This window comes from Lynx rufus, unplaced genomic scaffold (genome assembly GCF_022079265.1).
Source record: "Lynx rufus isolate CCGP_SWC_20201006 ecotype Redwood Valley unplaced genomic scaffold, mLynRuf1.p SCAF_11, whole genome shotgun sequence".
Lineage (NCBI taxonomy): Eukaryota > Metazoa > Chordata > Mammalia > Carnivora > Felidae > Lynx > Lynx rufus.
In genome coordinates, this window is record NW_025814825.1 from 19373462 (window position 1) to 19388714 (window position 15253).

The following is a 15253-nucleotide window of genomic DNA, read 5'->3' on the forward strand; positions in this document are numbered from 1 at the left end:
AAGTCGGACGCTTAACCGACTGAGCCACCCAGGCGCCCCTGGAGGACACAATTTAAATGTGTTTTTCTTGGGGCGCCCGGGTGGCTCAGTCGGTTGAGCGTCCGACTTCGGCTCAGGTCATGATCTCACGGTTTGTGAGATTGAGCCCCGCGTCGGGCTCCGTGCTGACAGCTCGGAGCCTGGAGCCTGCTTCAGATTCTGTGTCTCCCTCTCTCTCTGCCCCTCCCCTGCTCATGCTCTGTCTCTCAAAAATATGTAAACATTAAAAAAAAAAAAAAAGTAAATGTGTTTTTCTTATTTCTTCCAAACAGGCACACAGAAAAATCCTAACCTCATACTGAGCTTGCTCTGGAGGACGCTGCCGCGTGGATCTGGGGTCCGAGTTCCGTGCTTGCCCACGGCCCAGTGCCAGAGCAGGGTGGGTGACCCCTCGGGGAGAGGTGAACGCCCACTACGGCACCCACGGTGGGGAGCAGGGCGGGGGCTGCCAGGCACCCCAAAGACATGTGGTTTCTTTCCAGGCGCCACGCTGACCCACACGCGGCCCGTGCCCGCATGCAGCACAGTCACACACATCTCCTGAGGGCACCCAGAGCACTGGCTCGAGCGGGACGCGGCTCCCGGCGGGATCGTCTCTACCGTTCACGGCAGCGCGCGTCATCTTTCCTCTGCGTTTGTGCACTCCAGCAGTTCTGCCTCTGGGCAGGCCGGATGCTTCCCTGCCAGGCTGGTTTTCAGGAAGGCGGTGGTGTGGCTCTGAGGTTTCTTTGCAGGTTGTGCGAGAGAAGCGGTGCCCGTGGTGACGTTTCAAGCGACAACCCTGAACAAGCCAGTTGACAGGCTTCACCTGTGTCACGAACCAGGCTAGCTTAGGTCAGAGATACAGGGGTGGGAGGTAGAACCTGAAAAGTGAGTTTTCACCTAAAGAGGAGTTCCTAAGTCAACCTCATGGGTGCAAGGAGACCACAGGGCCAAACTAATTTTAACAGAATTTTAAGCCAGAGAATGGCCAAACGCTCAGGTCAAGAATGCTGAATTCAGAATCACTTCAGTATGGGAGAGAAAGCATTCATTCTAACACAGACCCCAGAACGAGTGGTTATATGAAATATACCCCGGCAGCATGAACTCAGAACGGGGGGAACCAGCTAGGGAACGTCCGAGGAAGCCAAGCATAGTTCTGTGTAATACTACTTGAATTCTGTGTATCTTCTCTACTTTCTCTTTGCTTGTTAATGTTTATTTTTGAGAGAGAGAGAGAGAGAGAGAAAGAGAGGGAGAGAGAGAGGGGGAGAGAGAGGGAAAGCAGGGGAGGGGCAGACAGAGGGGAACAGAGGATCCAAAGCGGGCTCTGCAATGACAGCAGAGAGCCTCAAGCGGGGCTTGAACTCACAAACCATGGGATCATGACCTGAGCTGAAGTTGGATGCTTAACTGACTGAGTGGTAAAGAGGTAGATGGGGGGGGCCTGGCCCCCCTCCCCTACTTTTTCTTTTACCACATCCGCCTCTTCAATCAGCCACACCATCTTCATACTCAACAATAAACTCTTACGTCTTCAGTTTGGGCTGCTGGTTCTTCCAGCGGCTGGATACAATGAGAGAATGGGCGACATCATTTCGGAAGTAGACCTTCTCAGGTACATGGAGCCAGGAAGTAGGGTCAAAGCCCCACTTTTCACTACCATCTCACTTCCAACTAAACAGCCTTGGTTTCCCAAGCCTCTGGTGAGGAGGTAAGAACCACATCAGTGGGACTCGGCTCTGGACAGGGAGGGGAGGGAGGGCAGACTTCACAGAACATTCTCCAGAGAGAGTAGAGAGCTGCGGCCATCATCACTCTTCTCCGTGACCCTGGCCCAATCTTAAGGAGCTAATTCAGTACAAAGCACCGCAGTCTCCAGCAGTAAAACCGTCTGCTCTCTGAGACATGCTATGTCCATTTCTTTCCTCTGTTGCACAAAACCCCATCTCAAGCCCTGGAAAACCCACCAGTGATGGTGCAGTCACCAGCAGAACACCAAGAAGACAATTAAACGTGGGTTTTCCTGGGATACGCTGCTGGCTCTCCTCCCAGCCTGACAGGTGCTTTCGATTGTTACAGATTTACCCTTTGAGTAGCCTGTTATTGCCAAATGGGGCACACCGCCAGCTCTGACACTCCACCCCCATGTGGTCCTCCTTTCCTGTCTGGGTGGCCCGTTCACCCCTTACCTGTATGTAAGGAGGATGCCTGTCTGTACGCAGGAGGGCCCTATCCCACCGCAGCCCCCGGGGCACTTTTTAGGCCACAGCTCTGCACCTGCCCTGCTTGCTCTTTGGATGTGGGAGGCAGGGCAAATGCGCACATACCTCAGGGGGTGTGGTTGCCACCCGGGCAGTGCAGGGGCCTGGACCAGCCTCATGCATCACCTCCATGTACACTGACAGTCCCCACCTCAGCGGGCTCCAAACTTTGGCAAGGCTTCTACTGGCTACAAAGGAGGGTCTGACTCCTGTCACAAGGCAGAGACTCCCCCTACGGGGGTCAGAGGTAAACAAAAACAATGGGGTGGCCAGGGGTGTCTGTTAAAGATGTTTCAGAGTATTGGGGCCTCATAACAGTTTCAACTTGGTTACAAATCCTAGTTGGTCCCTTTGGTTAACCAGTTTTTCCCATGATACTTTGATGCTGGCTCTCTTAGTTTTTATAGCTTCTTGGTTTTGAAAGTAAAGCCAAAATAATAACAAATAACGAGACTCTTTACTGAACAAATAAATAATAGTGATAACATTTACATGAGTAGGCCATGTTGAGAGATTCTAGCATGACTGAGGGACAGAAAAACCAGGAACATGCCCTGACCGTGAGGCTTATAGCCGGCTCTGGGTCATGGTGTGATGGGTGAAGTGAGAAGGACAAAGATGCCTGGCCGGGGTCTCCTCGTGACTCCAGGGTTTCAAACAGACAGACAAACCTCAGTTCTCCCAATCATGCACCATGGTGTGATCAGGGCCACTGGTGAGCTGCTCCTGGGGTGCATGCCGGCTGCATGCCGTGGCGCCCGGGAAGAAACCACGTGACTCTGGGGTACCTGGCAGCACGGTGGGGATGTCAGGGTCTGTCTCAGGAAGCACAAGCTCTCCAGATCGGCCGCCAATGTCGACCCTTTCCAGACGGGACAAGGAGCCAAGGTCAGGAATGGTCCCCTCTTCCCTGGACTATGTGACAAGGGGGATGTGGAATTCATTTGTGTCGAAGATCAGGGGCCTCCTGGGAGGGCTTGGGTCCCTGTCGGCCTTGTGTAGCAGCTTGAAGAGCCCAGTTCCAATGTTCATGGGGATCCCCATGATGATGCATTCAGACACCCCTGAAACCAACCAGAAAGGGGATGAGAGGGCTTTTCAACACAGGGGTGGGCTCACAGCCCAGTAGGTCCCCACTGTCTGTAGGCACGCCTTCACGTAGACAGCAAGGATACTGAATGATGCTCAGGAAACACCAAGCCACCCAATATTTCCTTAACTTAGGGCCTAGAAGAAAAGCAACCAGGCTGATGGTCGGTAGATGCCAATTCCCTTGGAAACAGCAGCAGAAACTTGTTCCCTGTGCTCGGGGTCAGGGCTGGGCCAGGCCTAACAGCACACCTGTGCCTTGGAAACCCACAGCCCTAACCAGACGCACTTAGAAGGCTCCTGCACAGACACAGGAGTGAGGTGATGGGGCAGATTCCTTCTCTGAACTCCACTCCAACTTTGGATCAGGCTTCTGCTTCCATAATGAGTGCCTGCCTACTGTGTTCTGGGCTTTGTGCTACCAGGAGACCAGAGAGACAACCACCAAATTAAAGACCAACCGATGTGAGGGTTGACACGGAATTAGCAACATTAAAAGACGAGGAAGGGGGAGATTTCAGAGTGGGAATGGTGTGACCAAGCCAGGCCCTGGAGGCGGTCGGCATGGAGAGAGGTGGCAGTGTGTGGGGTGCGTGCTGGCTGTCAGTCCCATCGTCAAGCATGCTTGCTTTTACTTTTGCCTTGCCTTGCCCTGTTCTCCTGCCCCAATCTCTGCTCCCTTTTCTTTCCTCTGACCATTCATTATCTTAAAAACGATGTAGTAATTTCTCTGTCCCTCTATCTGCAAGCTGCGTCCCTTCCGAAAGGAGGAAGAGTTAGCCTTAGGAACGAAAAAAGCAGAGGTGTCTACCCTGATGGGCACCCCCACCTGACTGCCACCTGTTTGGCAAATCCACCTAAGACTGGGAGAGGAGACGGGAAACGACCACCAGGAAGCAGAGCTCTGGTGGTGGGGACGGCGGCCAGGCTGGGCATCCCTGCTTGGGCCAGATGAGAATGTGACCTTGGGCAGGCTACTGAGTCCCCCGGGGACTCCCGCCTCGGGCCTGCAGGGTCTCGCATGAGAAAGGATAGAGAACAGCAGGCACTCAGTGCTGGGACTCAGGGAAGAGCCAGCTGGGCAGCGGGCACTGTCGTGATGGCTCCCCCACAGCTCTCCTCTCCCAGGCTGTCATCAGAGATGCGCTGTGTAGCAGGGGGAGGAGGCCGGTGTAGGCCGAGACCTGTCAGCAAGCAAGTTAGTTTCTTCTTCTCGCCTATGCAGGGTTTAATACCTGCACCTCACACATGTGCTGAAGGAAGTGCACGCACGGTGCTGGGCCCGGCGGCTCTTTCCCGGGGTGTCAGGACAGCAGGGGCGCTGGACGCTGTCCCTCTCCTGTCAGCCCAGGCACCACACAGAGGGTGCAGGATCAGAGTGGCTGACTGCAACTCCAAGGTTGAGAAAATTCCTTGGTGCCCAAGGTTGATCTTTTCTTCTTGGCCCCAAAGCCGTCTGTACTGACAGAGGAGCCATGTAACAGAGAGGGAGGGACGCAGGGTGCCACAGCCAGGCTTTGGAGAAAAAAAGATCCGTGATTTTATTCTCAAAAAATAAAAGCTCTGCCTACTCAGTTCCCTCACCTCCTGGGAAGCCCTAGCCCACGAGATAAGCTATCAACAAGGGCCTCTGGTGAAGCTCCTAGAGACACCAAACCTACCACACACGGAGTCCTTTTGCCCGAAGTAGGCAGCATCGAAGAGATGGTCAGCTGTCTTCTCAAAGGAGGCCAGCATCAGCACACTCTCCTTCATCTTGGCCAGGCCAAATCTCGTAATGCCCAGGACTTCACCCTGAATCAGGAGAGGAGAGGACAGGGTGGTACTCACGCCCCTTACAAAGGCCCAAAGCAACCCCATCAACAGAATAAGCAGAGGTCAGCGAGGTGGCAGCTCAGGTCAGTCTCAGGTGTGAACAGGACCCTAACGGCCATCTGTCCCGCCTGTACCCCACGGCGACACAGACCCTTACACTCATGACCACGTGTCATTGGAAGAGAGAACTAGGAACTGAGAGCTAGAATTAAAGACCTAATTTTAAAAAAGAGTATTTCTGAAGATGTTTACTATGGCTCAAAGAACTCCAAAGTCAAATAATTTGAGAGTTTCAAAGTAGGGAAAGAGTTAAGTAAATTTAGGTGCCTTCATTCAAGTGAATACCGCATCATTGTTTAAAAAGGATATTTATTAAAACTACATAACAATGTGGAAGGTACTTACAACAAATAAAACAGGATAAAAACGGTATGTCCACTACTCACTGCAACTACGTAACACATACGTGCGTAGAGAACAGCACAGGAAGGGAAGACTTAAAAACGAGAGCCTTTACCAAGGGTGGAGGAAACGGGTCATTTCCCCACCTCGTTCTATGTGGAGGCGTCCTGAAAATCTTATGGTACTACTCCGGGGAATATAATTTGTGGGAAAAGAGGAAAACAAAATAACCAATCTCATTCCCATCTAACCTCCCCTTCAGAACACATTAACTTATCATTTACCTGGAAATGGCTACAGAAGTGTGATGAATGGGTTCGAAGGGAAATAAACACCTTGGTTTTCCATGGAAATCCCTAAGCTTTCGGCAATGGCCAGTTTTGCTTTAGGAGGACATTTCTAATAAGGACAGAAATAACATCCCACCTCATTCCATGAGGTGGCACATTTCATCCTGGAAGTTAACCAGAACACCCAGCCTGACCACATGCTTTGGTTTTTGGGTGATGGTAACATCTGATTTTCTTTCAATGGTGTCATCACAGCCGTGTGTGAGACATTCGGCACGCCACATCCCTCCCACGAACCTTGTAGGTCATCAGGTCAGATAGCAGCATCACGTGCCTCCTGTCGATGCTCATTCCGTGGTTGACCATAGTGTACTGGATTTCGTTGATGATAGTTGTCCGGGCAGCTTCGATGCCCAGGGTTTTCTCCACCTACAGAGAGCCAGGATGAGTGCAAGCAGCCTCTTCCGGCAAGCCGTCCCAAGTTCTCCCTCAGTTCTCCTCTGCCCGTTTGCTAAACGGCAAACTCCGGGCCCTCTACCAGAAACGGACTGCTGGGCAATCTTTAGTGGTAGGTCCAGGGCAAGTGGCAGGGTCAGAGGGGTGTGCCGGGACAACTGGGAGGTGACCCTGGGCAGGAGCTGTACCTCGTAGGTGTTGTTGGAGGTAGTGCGGGTGCCCTTCACGCCGTGAGTGGCCATGACTGCCCGCAGGTTATCACCCTCCACCAGGAGTTTGTACTTTTCCTTTCCGCTCTGCTCGTCGATGTGGATGACAGCTCTGGAAACCTCTGGGATGCCCTGTACCACCACCTGCACTCAGAGACACAGAAGGCTCAAGGCCCTGTGGTGCCCATGGCCCCATGGCCCCGTTACCCTCAGAAAACACATAGGCTGTGAGAACTGGGTTGGCACCTTGACCATCCCCGTTTCTCAGGTCTTACCAAACCGAAAAGTGCCTGTGTGCTATTAGGGGTTATGCAGAAAACGGAAGATCAGGGGACCATGCCATATATACTCCATCAGTTTTACGACAGAACAGGCAGGAATCTAACAAGCAGAGTCAGCATGGCAGTGCTAAGATGGGAAAAACCTGATCCCAGAGCGACGTGGCAGAAAAGAAGAAACAGGCACCACCTTCAGTCTCCGCAGGACCTTCAGTCCTCAGGTTGCCAGACAGCTGGGTATTTGGGGGAGAGGTAAATGCCACCTCTCCCTTTACAAATCTCTGGGCATAGGCTGGGGGAGGGGCCAAGAAGGGACTTTCGTCTCACCTTGGGAAGATCCTCTTTCAGGAACTGCAGCACATAGTACATGGAGCTTTTGCTGTTCTCTCTGGGGGTGACGCACACCACGGCCTCACCGTGAACGGCCACGTCACCAGGCTTCACACGGAGCTTAGACATGCAGATGGAATACCGCACTGTCTCAGCGTTCACCTGCAAGGTGGCCGGGCACGGGCCACACACGGAGGACGTCACTGACGTGTGTGGAGGCTTCAATGGCCTTTTCCCATCGCTGCCCCCCAGTGAGCCACCTCATTTTCCCCCCTAATCTTGCTTCTCACCATGAAGTTTTAAAATGAGACGTACTATGTATTTCCTTGTTAGGTAGAGATTTTTTTTTTTTTTCACAACCTCCCCTTATCCCCAAACCAACGTCTTTCCCCACTGAACATGGATGGTCAATTCACAGCAACACACACAGGCTCTGAGGTTCTGGGAGCGGGGGCTGGAGAGCAGGACAATTTAAAAGTGTCAGTGAAGCCTCCCCCTTACTGACCTCACTACAACTGCTCATGAGCCACATTCCTCAATGCAACCTGGCTCTTCTGGTAGAAGAGCCACAAGGCAGGTGGCCCGAGCTAGGCTACAGAAGCCCCCAGGCTGGGCAACTGGGCACTCAAATCTGGAATCACAGTCTACGGGCAACACAAACTTGGTACTTGAGAGAATGGGCTGAAACAATGTATTAAGGGCAGTATGGATGTTAACTACCTGGGAGGAAGAGGAAAGTGCCAGGAAGTTACTCCGTTTGCAACCTTGCCTCAACTGATCTGTGAGAAAGGCTGATGATCTTTCAATCTTTATGTATTCAGGAACACCAGTAATAGTAAGCCAGAGTACGCCACCCAGCCAAGAACATTCACCGAGCCAGACAGGCGCTGTGCTGAGGGCCCACAGACGAGTGAGACACGGGTGGCCCTATGCTCCCGCCAGACCCCGTAGTACTATGCTATAGTGAAAAAGTATCGTGGCTTCATAAAATTTCAACTAATTTCTTGCATGTCTTTAGATGGGAGTGTGTGTGTCAGGGTCGGGTTTAGAAAGGGAGAAAGGGGGTGAGGGTCTGGGTGGCTCAGTCGGTTGTGTGTCTGACTCTGGATTTCAGCTCAGCTCACGATCCCACGGTTTGTGAGATGTGACTCCGAGATGGAAGCCTGCTTAGGCTTTTCTCTCATTCTCTCTCTGCTCCTGCCCTACTCGTGCTCTCTCTCTCAAAATAATAAACTTAAAAAGAAAAAAGAGAGAGAGAGAGAGAGAAGTACAATGGACTCTTACAGAGCAGAAACCCAAATAAAGTCTCTGCAGTGCTTCTCGTGCCTCGCTTAGCTCCTGCCCCAGTTTACTGGCGCCCATCCTGGGACTAACGGAGGATGACTTCCTGCCCACATTTAATTACGTGACTCACTTCCAGTCTCAGAAGTCTGATCCGTTCCAGGGAGAGTTTGACGAGGATAAAGCAATCATCCGGAAGAAACACTTCTTCAATATACTCTGAAATCTGTCATGTCAAAAGAGCAGAACGTTACACAGTCACTTCTCCCTTTCCAAAGAGCATACGCTGCTTGTGGTTAGGGACATGGGCCAGCATGGCCACAATGACCAGTACACCCACCACTGGTGTTTATGCCTGCTCACAACGTTGCTGATGTAGTGTTCTTGTTGCCAAGAGGGATTTCTTCTTACCTCTCCCAAGAGGGTTTTCTCAATTCTGCCCTTCACGAGGCGAGCGTAGTCTGCGTCGTCGTCCTTGTCCAGCTGGGCTGTGATGATGGGAGTGCTGAGAAAAGGCAGGGGGACAGTGGTTACAGCAGGAGAGAGCCCGCCGGGAGACGGCTGCTCTGTGAAATCCAGGCACTACCGGATCCTAACGCTAAACACAACTGCAATTTCCTAGGGCATTTACTGGGGGCTTCACAGACATTCTCACCCAGACTTACTATTTTTAGAAATCATGCCGCGACCCACTCTATCAGTGAATGAGACAGTTTTTGAGACGTTCTTCCTGACCAAGTGAACCTATCTCTTCCTCTCTGGTCCTCGCAGGTGTTATTCTGGTTCTGCTCCCCGAGTGAACCGACCCTTCGTGTTTGTGTATTACAGCTTCCCATCGCTGTGCCCTACCTGCACCACCGCCTCTCCAGGACGTCTCTAACTCTTCCAGTCACTCTCTACCAGCCTGTGCCCTGAACGTGCTGGCTGGCTTCCCCCGAACACACTCCTGGGAGAGACTGGAGCCGCCCAGGAAGGCTGCAGAGTCCCTGCCACCCTGGACGCCTCCAGGTGCTGTTCTAGAACCAAGCGTGGTGCTCCTTCGTTGAATGCTACCTGTCATCCCTTTGTTGGATGTGGAGCGCGAGTAAATCATGATTTTGTCACAGAATGCATTGTAAGGTATTTTTTAAATCTTTTTCTTTTAAAAAAAAATTTTTTTTAATGTTTATTTTTGAGACAGAGAGAGAGAGTTTTTAATCTTTTTCTAGTCTCAGATGACCTACAAGCCCTACCACGAAATCACCTGGGAGTCACAGAATATGGCCAATAGTCAAGTGACACACTCACTGTCAGGCGTGATTAGGCTGGGAATAGTCAGGTCTCCAGTTGAAATCTACAGGGACATATTAATAGCTTTCCCAGTCATTTTTTTTCTGTTTCTCCCTTTCACGTGACTTGTGGCCATAAGCAACCACTGCCTTAGTTTTCACTGTATCTAATTTTGACTTTTCTCAAGCGGGTCTTTTAAAACCCCAGATCTGATTAACACAAGCCTATCACCAGAGTTTACCACACTGCCCATCAGAGTATCACACGTGATAAGAGAATGTGTGACAGGCAGCAGGAGAACAAAAGGGAAACGGAGGGCGGGCACCTGATGGCCTTGGAAGCGTTGATGATCTCTTTGATCCGGGGCACACCCAGGGTGATGTTCATGGAGGCCACGCCCGCAAAGTGGAAAGTCTTCAGGGTCATCTGGGTGCCTGGTTCACCAATGCTCTGGGCACAGAGTGCACCCACCGCAGAACCCGGCTCCATCTGTGCCCTAGAAGGGAAGGGTATGGAAGAAAAGCCCAGCAAAACTGCTGGGAGGAGGCTCCGCTTCTCTCCTCCCTCCACAGACAAGAACGCAGGTGTCATCAGGGTCAGGAGCGAATACGCTACGAGCTGGGCTGTGCTTGCAACAGGTCGGCAGGAGGTGCAGATGGAGGCGGGGAAGGGGTACGACAGTCAGGGGGGCTCTGATAACGGAAGTGACCGCTGGCTACTTGTGGTCAGCATGTGGTGAGTGGGCCCAAACATCAACTGCCCGCAGAAGATCCAAGAGCCCTGCTGACACATGGTGCCGACGGTGGACAGAGCAGCTGGTACCCGCCAAACATATCGATAGTTACTCCACAGGGAGAGGACACTCAGAAACGTCTTTGAGATTATTTCCACCGCCTGCAGCATCCAGCCTACCTCCCCACCGGAGCCCCTAAGAGATGAGGGGACAGAACCTGCTCAGATGCTGACAGTCAGGAAGTGGTGCTGACGCAGGATTTTGCTCCACTGGGGAGACAGGAAGGACAGGAGGCCCATGCAACTGCCTGGCAGTCTGAGAAAACTAGCATGCGTACCTCATGTACTTGTCCCTGCAGGTCTCCAGGAACTTCTCAATCTGGGTGGGGGTGATCCGGTCCAACTGGTACAACACCCGGGGCTGGAAGGACAGAAGCCGAGTGCAGGGTCAGGCTGGTGGCACCTGAGCCCACGAGGGTGCCTGAGCCGGTCGGGGAAGGCCGCCCGTTACCTCTGTTGTGCCGTTATCGTTGATGCCGTATTTGTCTCTGGTTTTCTTGATCTTCTCAGAAACACCCTTAATGAATTTTTTTATTTCCTGAAAGATTACACAGCAAGCATCAGTTGTGTATTTCTCGGGAACCTAGATGGCAGTTTGTTTTACAAACGTCAATAATGTCAGGTGTCCACTGATTTCGTGATGGCTAGCTCCGCCCCCTGCGCCTGCTCCACGAGACCCTGGCACGGGGAGCGCGTCCCACGCTGTCGCCTTCTCCTCTGCTCTCCCATCACCTGCACTCACACAGCTCAGCACGGCTAGAACAAACCTGTAGTCTCTAAGGAGACTTACTCTGAGGCTTTCTTCTGAACTTATGATCAATTTAAGTAGCAGCTAATGCATAGCTTTGTAGAGGCTGTATATACATCACAAACACGTGGTTTCAGCCTGCCTCCATTTCAAAGAAAACACTCCCAAATCCCTGCCTCTCTTTCTCTCTCTGACCCTCACCTCTGCATCTCCCCCACCCGGGGTCACTTTCCCTTCCCAACAATTAGGACTTTGTAAGGATTTCTGGAAAGCAAAGTTGGAAATGAAACATCTGGGTATTTGTTGTCCCCTCTGTATTTCAGAATAGTACTCAAAGCCCTGGATGAGATCTACATGGAGCAAGGAAGAAGGCGACAAGGACATCATGTGGAGGAGGCACAGGGCAGGGCTATCGGCCACAGGCCTAACTTTTCTGGCAACCGTTCAAAGGGGAAGACCCATCTGTTCTGCAATTTATGGTGTATCTCTGAAATAAATCCACCCTGTAGTCACTCCTGGAAGCAGGACTGGCCAGCACTCAAGGAGGACTTACAGAGGGGTGGTGAGCTTTAGTGAGCTACACCCATCAAAGTCCGGCTCCCAGGCGCTCACACGTCAAGTGCTGACTCTTAGGGCAGGTCCCAGGTGAGTTGATGGCACACGCCATGCAGCAGCCATCCTTTAGAGGCTGCTGCGATGCAGGCATGGGGGCTGGTGATTAGCTGCTCTAGTTTGATCCAGGGGCGTTCTTGAGAATATGGGAGAGTAGACAGACTGCACTTCCCTCAGCAGCCCTCCTAGAAATGTAATTTCCCTCACTGATCGTGGACAAGTAACGGTGGCAGTGAGCTTAAATGTCACTCTTGAATGTCAGTGCAGGCACCCAGCTGCTCTGTGTGGCTGGCAGAGGACAGACCCACACACATGGACAGCCCGAGGGTGGACTGCATATTGCGGTGGCCGCAAAGCTTCAAGAAGTCTTGTTTCTTGATTATAAGGCGGGCTGAGAGACCCTAAGGAGAGACCAGTATGTCCTACCCAAAGTCTACTCAGTCTGTATCACATAGCTGAAAATGTCTAACGTTTTGTCTGAAACAAGTATTTTAAAGCAGATGGAACCAGAAGCCTACTTCTGCAAAGATAAAATCCTATGGGCACCCACAGAGAGCTTAACACTTACTAGAGCCCAGTTTTATCATAACCTTGCAAAAATTAATCTCTTTAGCTTCCCACAGACCACCTGGCCATTTCTTTTCTAAGCAAAAATCCCCTAACACTTACTGTTGTTATGTTTAAATAGCCTTAGGTTATATCCACACAGTCCATGGCTCATGGGCCCTTCTTGGTCAGCAGCTGCCCAGGGGTTGAGACCTCCCCGTGAGGTGGTACGACATTAACCCTAACAGGCTAGAGTGGAGGGCCCCGAGGGGCTCTGGGAGGTCATGGGCTTGGCCAAGGCAACAGGCCTGTCCCTGAAGTCAGATGCTTTCTCTGAAGACTGGTCTTGGGCCAGCGGTTTCTGCAGTGCCACCTCTGCCCACTGGGAGCCCAGCTAACCAAGGGGCTACCAGAGATCCACCGCCCTCTGGCTGCCCCCCATTCACGAATGCAGCTTCCTCAGGACGACTGCTCCTGTGCGCCAACTCTCTTCCTTCTCCTCGACCAAGCGTGGAATACACAAGGGGTACTGTGCCCCATCGTCATTCTACTCAGAAAGGACTTTTATCAATTTATAAGAACTTAAAAAAATTTTAAGTAACTCTTTAAAAAGCTCTCCACATTTACTCACTAACTGGGAGTTTGAGACTACACTTTAGACAGTCAGCTCCTGCAAACCAGAGCAGGGAACCAGACCGGAGAGGGCACTGGAACCGTCTCTCCTGGCATGGCTCTGCTCGACGGCAGGAGCGTGCAAAGGCACGAGTATGTGCTATGGCCTCGTCTTCCTGCTACGCCATTCAGCGTGAAGAGCCTCTCTCACGTTGGTGATTTCCTCCCCCCAGCCTACTCGTCTAGCTGTGCTTGTGTGCCCTCAGGGGGAGCTCCTGAAAGCCCTCTCGGTCCAGGTGTGGTCATCTCGCGCCAGCTGTTAAAGGCTGCCCCACCTGCCGGCACAGCGAAACCGGAGGAGAGCCCAAGGCTGAGCAGACCTGTGGACTTTCACCTGTGAGGAACTCTGCGCGCAGAAGGAGTAAAAGAACACACACCTACAACCATTGCTCAGCTTAGGCACTGGAGATGAGTCTTTCAGCTACCACCCAAATGGACATTGCTCCCAGCGGCTTTGCTGAAAGGAATGACTTTCCTTACACAAAAATTAGGGCAGATATTCTGAAAGTTAGGTTTAAAAAAAAAAAAGGCTCATTTTGTAGAAATGAAAACTGAAATAAGCTACTAAGAACTCAACTGAATGAACCCATGCATACTAAAAGAGAACTCACAACATGGCAACTGGCAGGCAATTAATCACACAGTTAAGCGGCAGTTACGTCTTCACACCCTCCGCAGCACAACTGTGGGCACCGGCAGCAGCCTCTGGGGCGGCCAGGGCTCCGTGCCACTCAGGAGTGGCCTCCGTGGCCTCAGATAAATCGGGTTCCGGCCAGTGGATTTTGGACCTGAGCTCATTAGACCGTCAGCCCGCAGAGGGCAAGGACACAGTCATCTGGGTGTCCCCGGGATCTGCAGGGCGTGTGACATATTGAGGGCTAGGAGTGCTCACTGAAAACGCACACACTCCTGGTCAGGGAGGCACCCGTAAACCCTGCAAAAGGCAAGAAGGGAGCCAGAGTGATGAGCAGGGAAGCCGATTGTGCCGGGAGTGAGGCGGAAGCTCGCCGGGGCGGGCAAACAGCCGGACTGCTGCCAAGTTCACCCCTTAAGCTTAGCACTCCCAGCATGCTCAGCACGTTACCTCGTTGTACTTCTCATAGCCTGTCTCAGTTAAGGTCTTTGAGGATAAACAGAATAGTAAATAGGTGAATATAATATAATCATGCATAAACACCAAATCACAATTCTAATTTGTTAAAAAAAAAAAAAATGAAAATTTGGGAAAAACCACAAACAAAGGCACCCAGACCAACCATACTCTGGATTTAAACTTATTGAAATCTGGAAGTCTTTTTTTCGCCTTTCACACCTCAACATAGGAAAAGAAAGAATCAAGGGCATACTTGACTAGAATACTCTTTCAGTTTCACATGACTGTTGTCATTTTTGATATACTGAAAGGGATAGATTCCTGCCAATTTTGTGCTGCATTTGAATCACCCATTGGCACACAAAGGCAACCATTTACTGGCTTCTGTATCCCTCTGCTTTTGATCATAACCGTGATAATAAACAGGAAGGAGCTGCTCCAGCAGGTCAGTGAAATTAAAAAAAACAAAAAAACAATAAACTAACAAAGCCCTAAGAGGTTATCAAGGTAACAGCTCTCTGGAAAAAGGAGCCTGGCTGACTCCATGAACTACTGATCCACACTATGGTAACAGGAAGAGCAATTTATACCACCACCACCAGGTGTGTCTGGCTGGTTAAGGCAGTAGAGCGTGAGACTCTTGACATCCAGGGTGTGGGTTCAAGCCTTGTGTCGGGTGTAGAGATTACTTAAAAATGGAAGTCTTGGGTAGCTCAGTTGGTTAAGCTTCTGACTTCAGCTCAGGTCACGATCTCACGGTTTGTGAGTTCGAACCCCAAGTCGGGCTCAGTGCTGACAGCTCAGAGCCTGGAGCCTATTCGGATTCTATGTCTCCCTCTCTCTCTGCCCCTCCCCTGTTCATGCTCTGTCTATTTCTCAAAAATAAATAAACATAAAAATTAAAAAAAAAAAAAGAAGTCTTAAGTTACCAGGATTCGCAATGACTGTGGGAAGAGCTGGTCTGCAAGATGAGACAGCAGGTAAAGGGGTTGATAGGGGGACAAGGTTAAAAAACAAGAACAACAACAAAAAACAATAGTTCTCTAAAAGAAGTATTTTTCTTCTAGCAGGGTGACACCTGCGTGA

At 51.2% G+C, this 15253-nt stretch overlaps 1 protein-coding gene across 1 annotated transcript in view; it reads right to left on the reverse strand.

Annotated features, from left to right (window-relative positions):
• Positions 1-2720: 2720 nt before the first annotated feature.
• The window catches only part of POLR3A (RNA polymerase III subunit A), a 51716-nt gene continuing 39183 nt past the window's right edge, over positions 2721-15253 (reverse strand). Inside the window, exons 22-31 of the mRNA XM_047073028.1 lie at positions 10948-11034; positions 10775-10857; positions 10030-10200; positions 8847-8940; positions 8569-8661; positions 7152-7316; positions 6526-6690; positions 6179-6310; positions 5036-5168; positions 2721-3349 (exon numbers count right to left, since the gene is read on the reverse strand). Coding sequence (XP_046928984.1) covers positions 3201-3349; positions 5036-5168; positions 6179-6310; positions 6526-6690; positions 7152-7316; positions 8569-8661; positions 8847-8940; positions 10030-10200; positions 10775-10857; positions 10948-11034 — 1272 coding nt within the window. The 3' untranslated portion in view covers positions 2721-3200. The remainder of the gene's footprint in view (positions 3350-5035; positions 5169-6178; positions 6311-6525; positions 6691-7151; positions 7317-8568; positions 8662-8846; positions 8941-10029; positions 10201-10774; positions 10858-10947; positions 11035-15253) is intronic.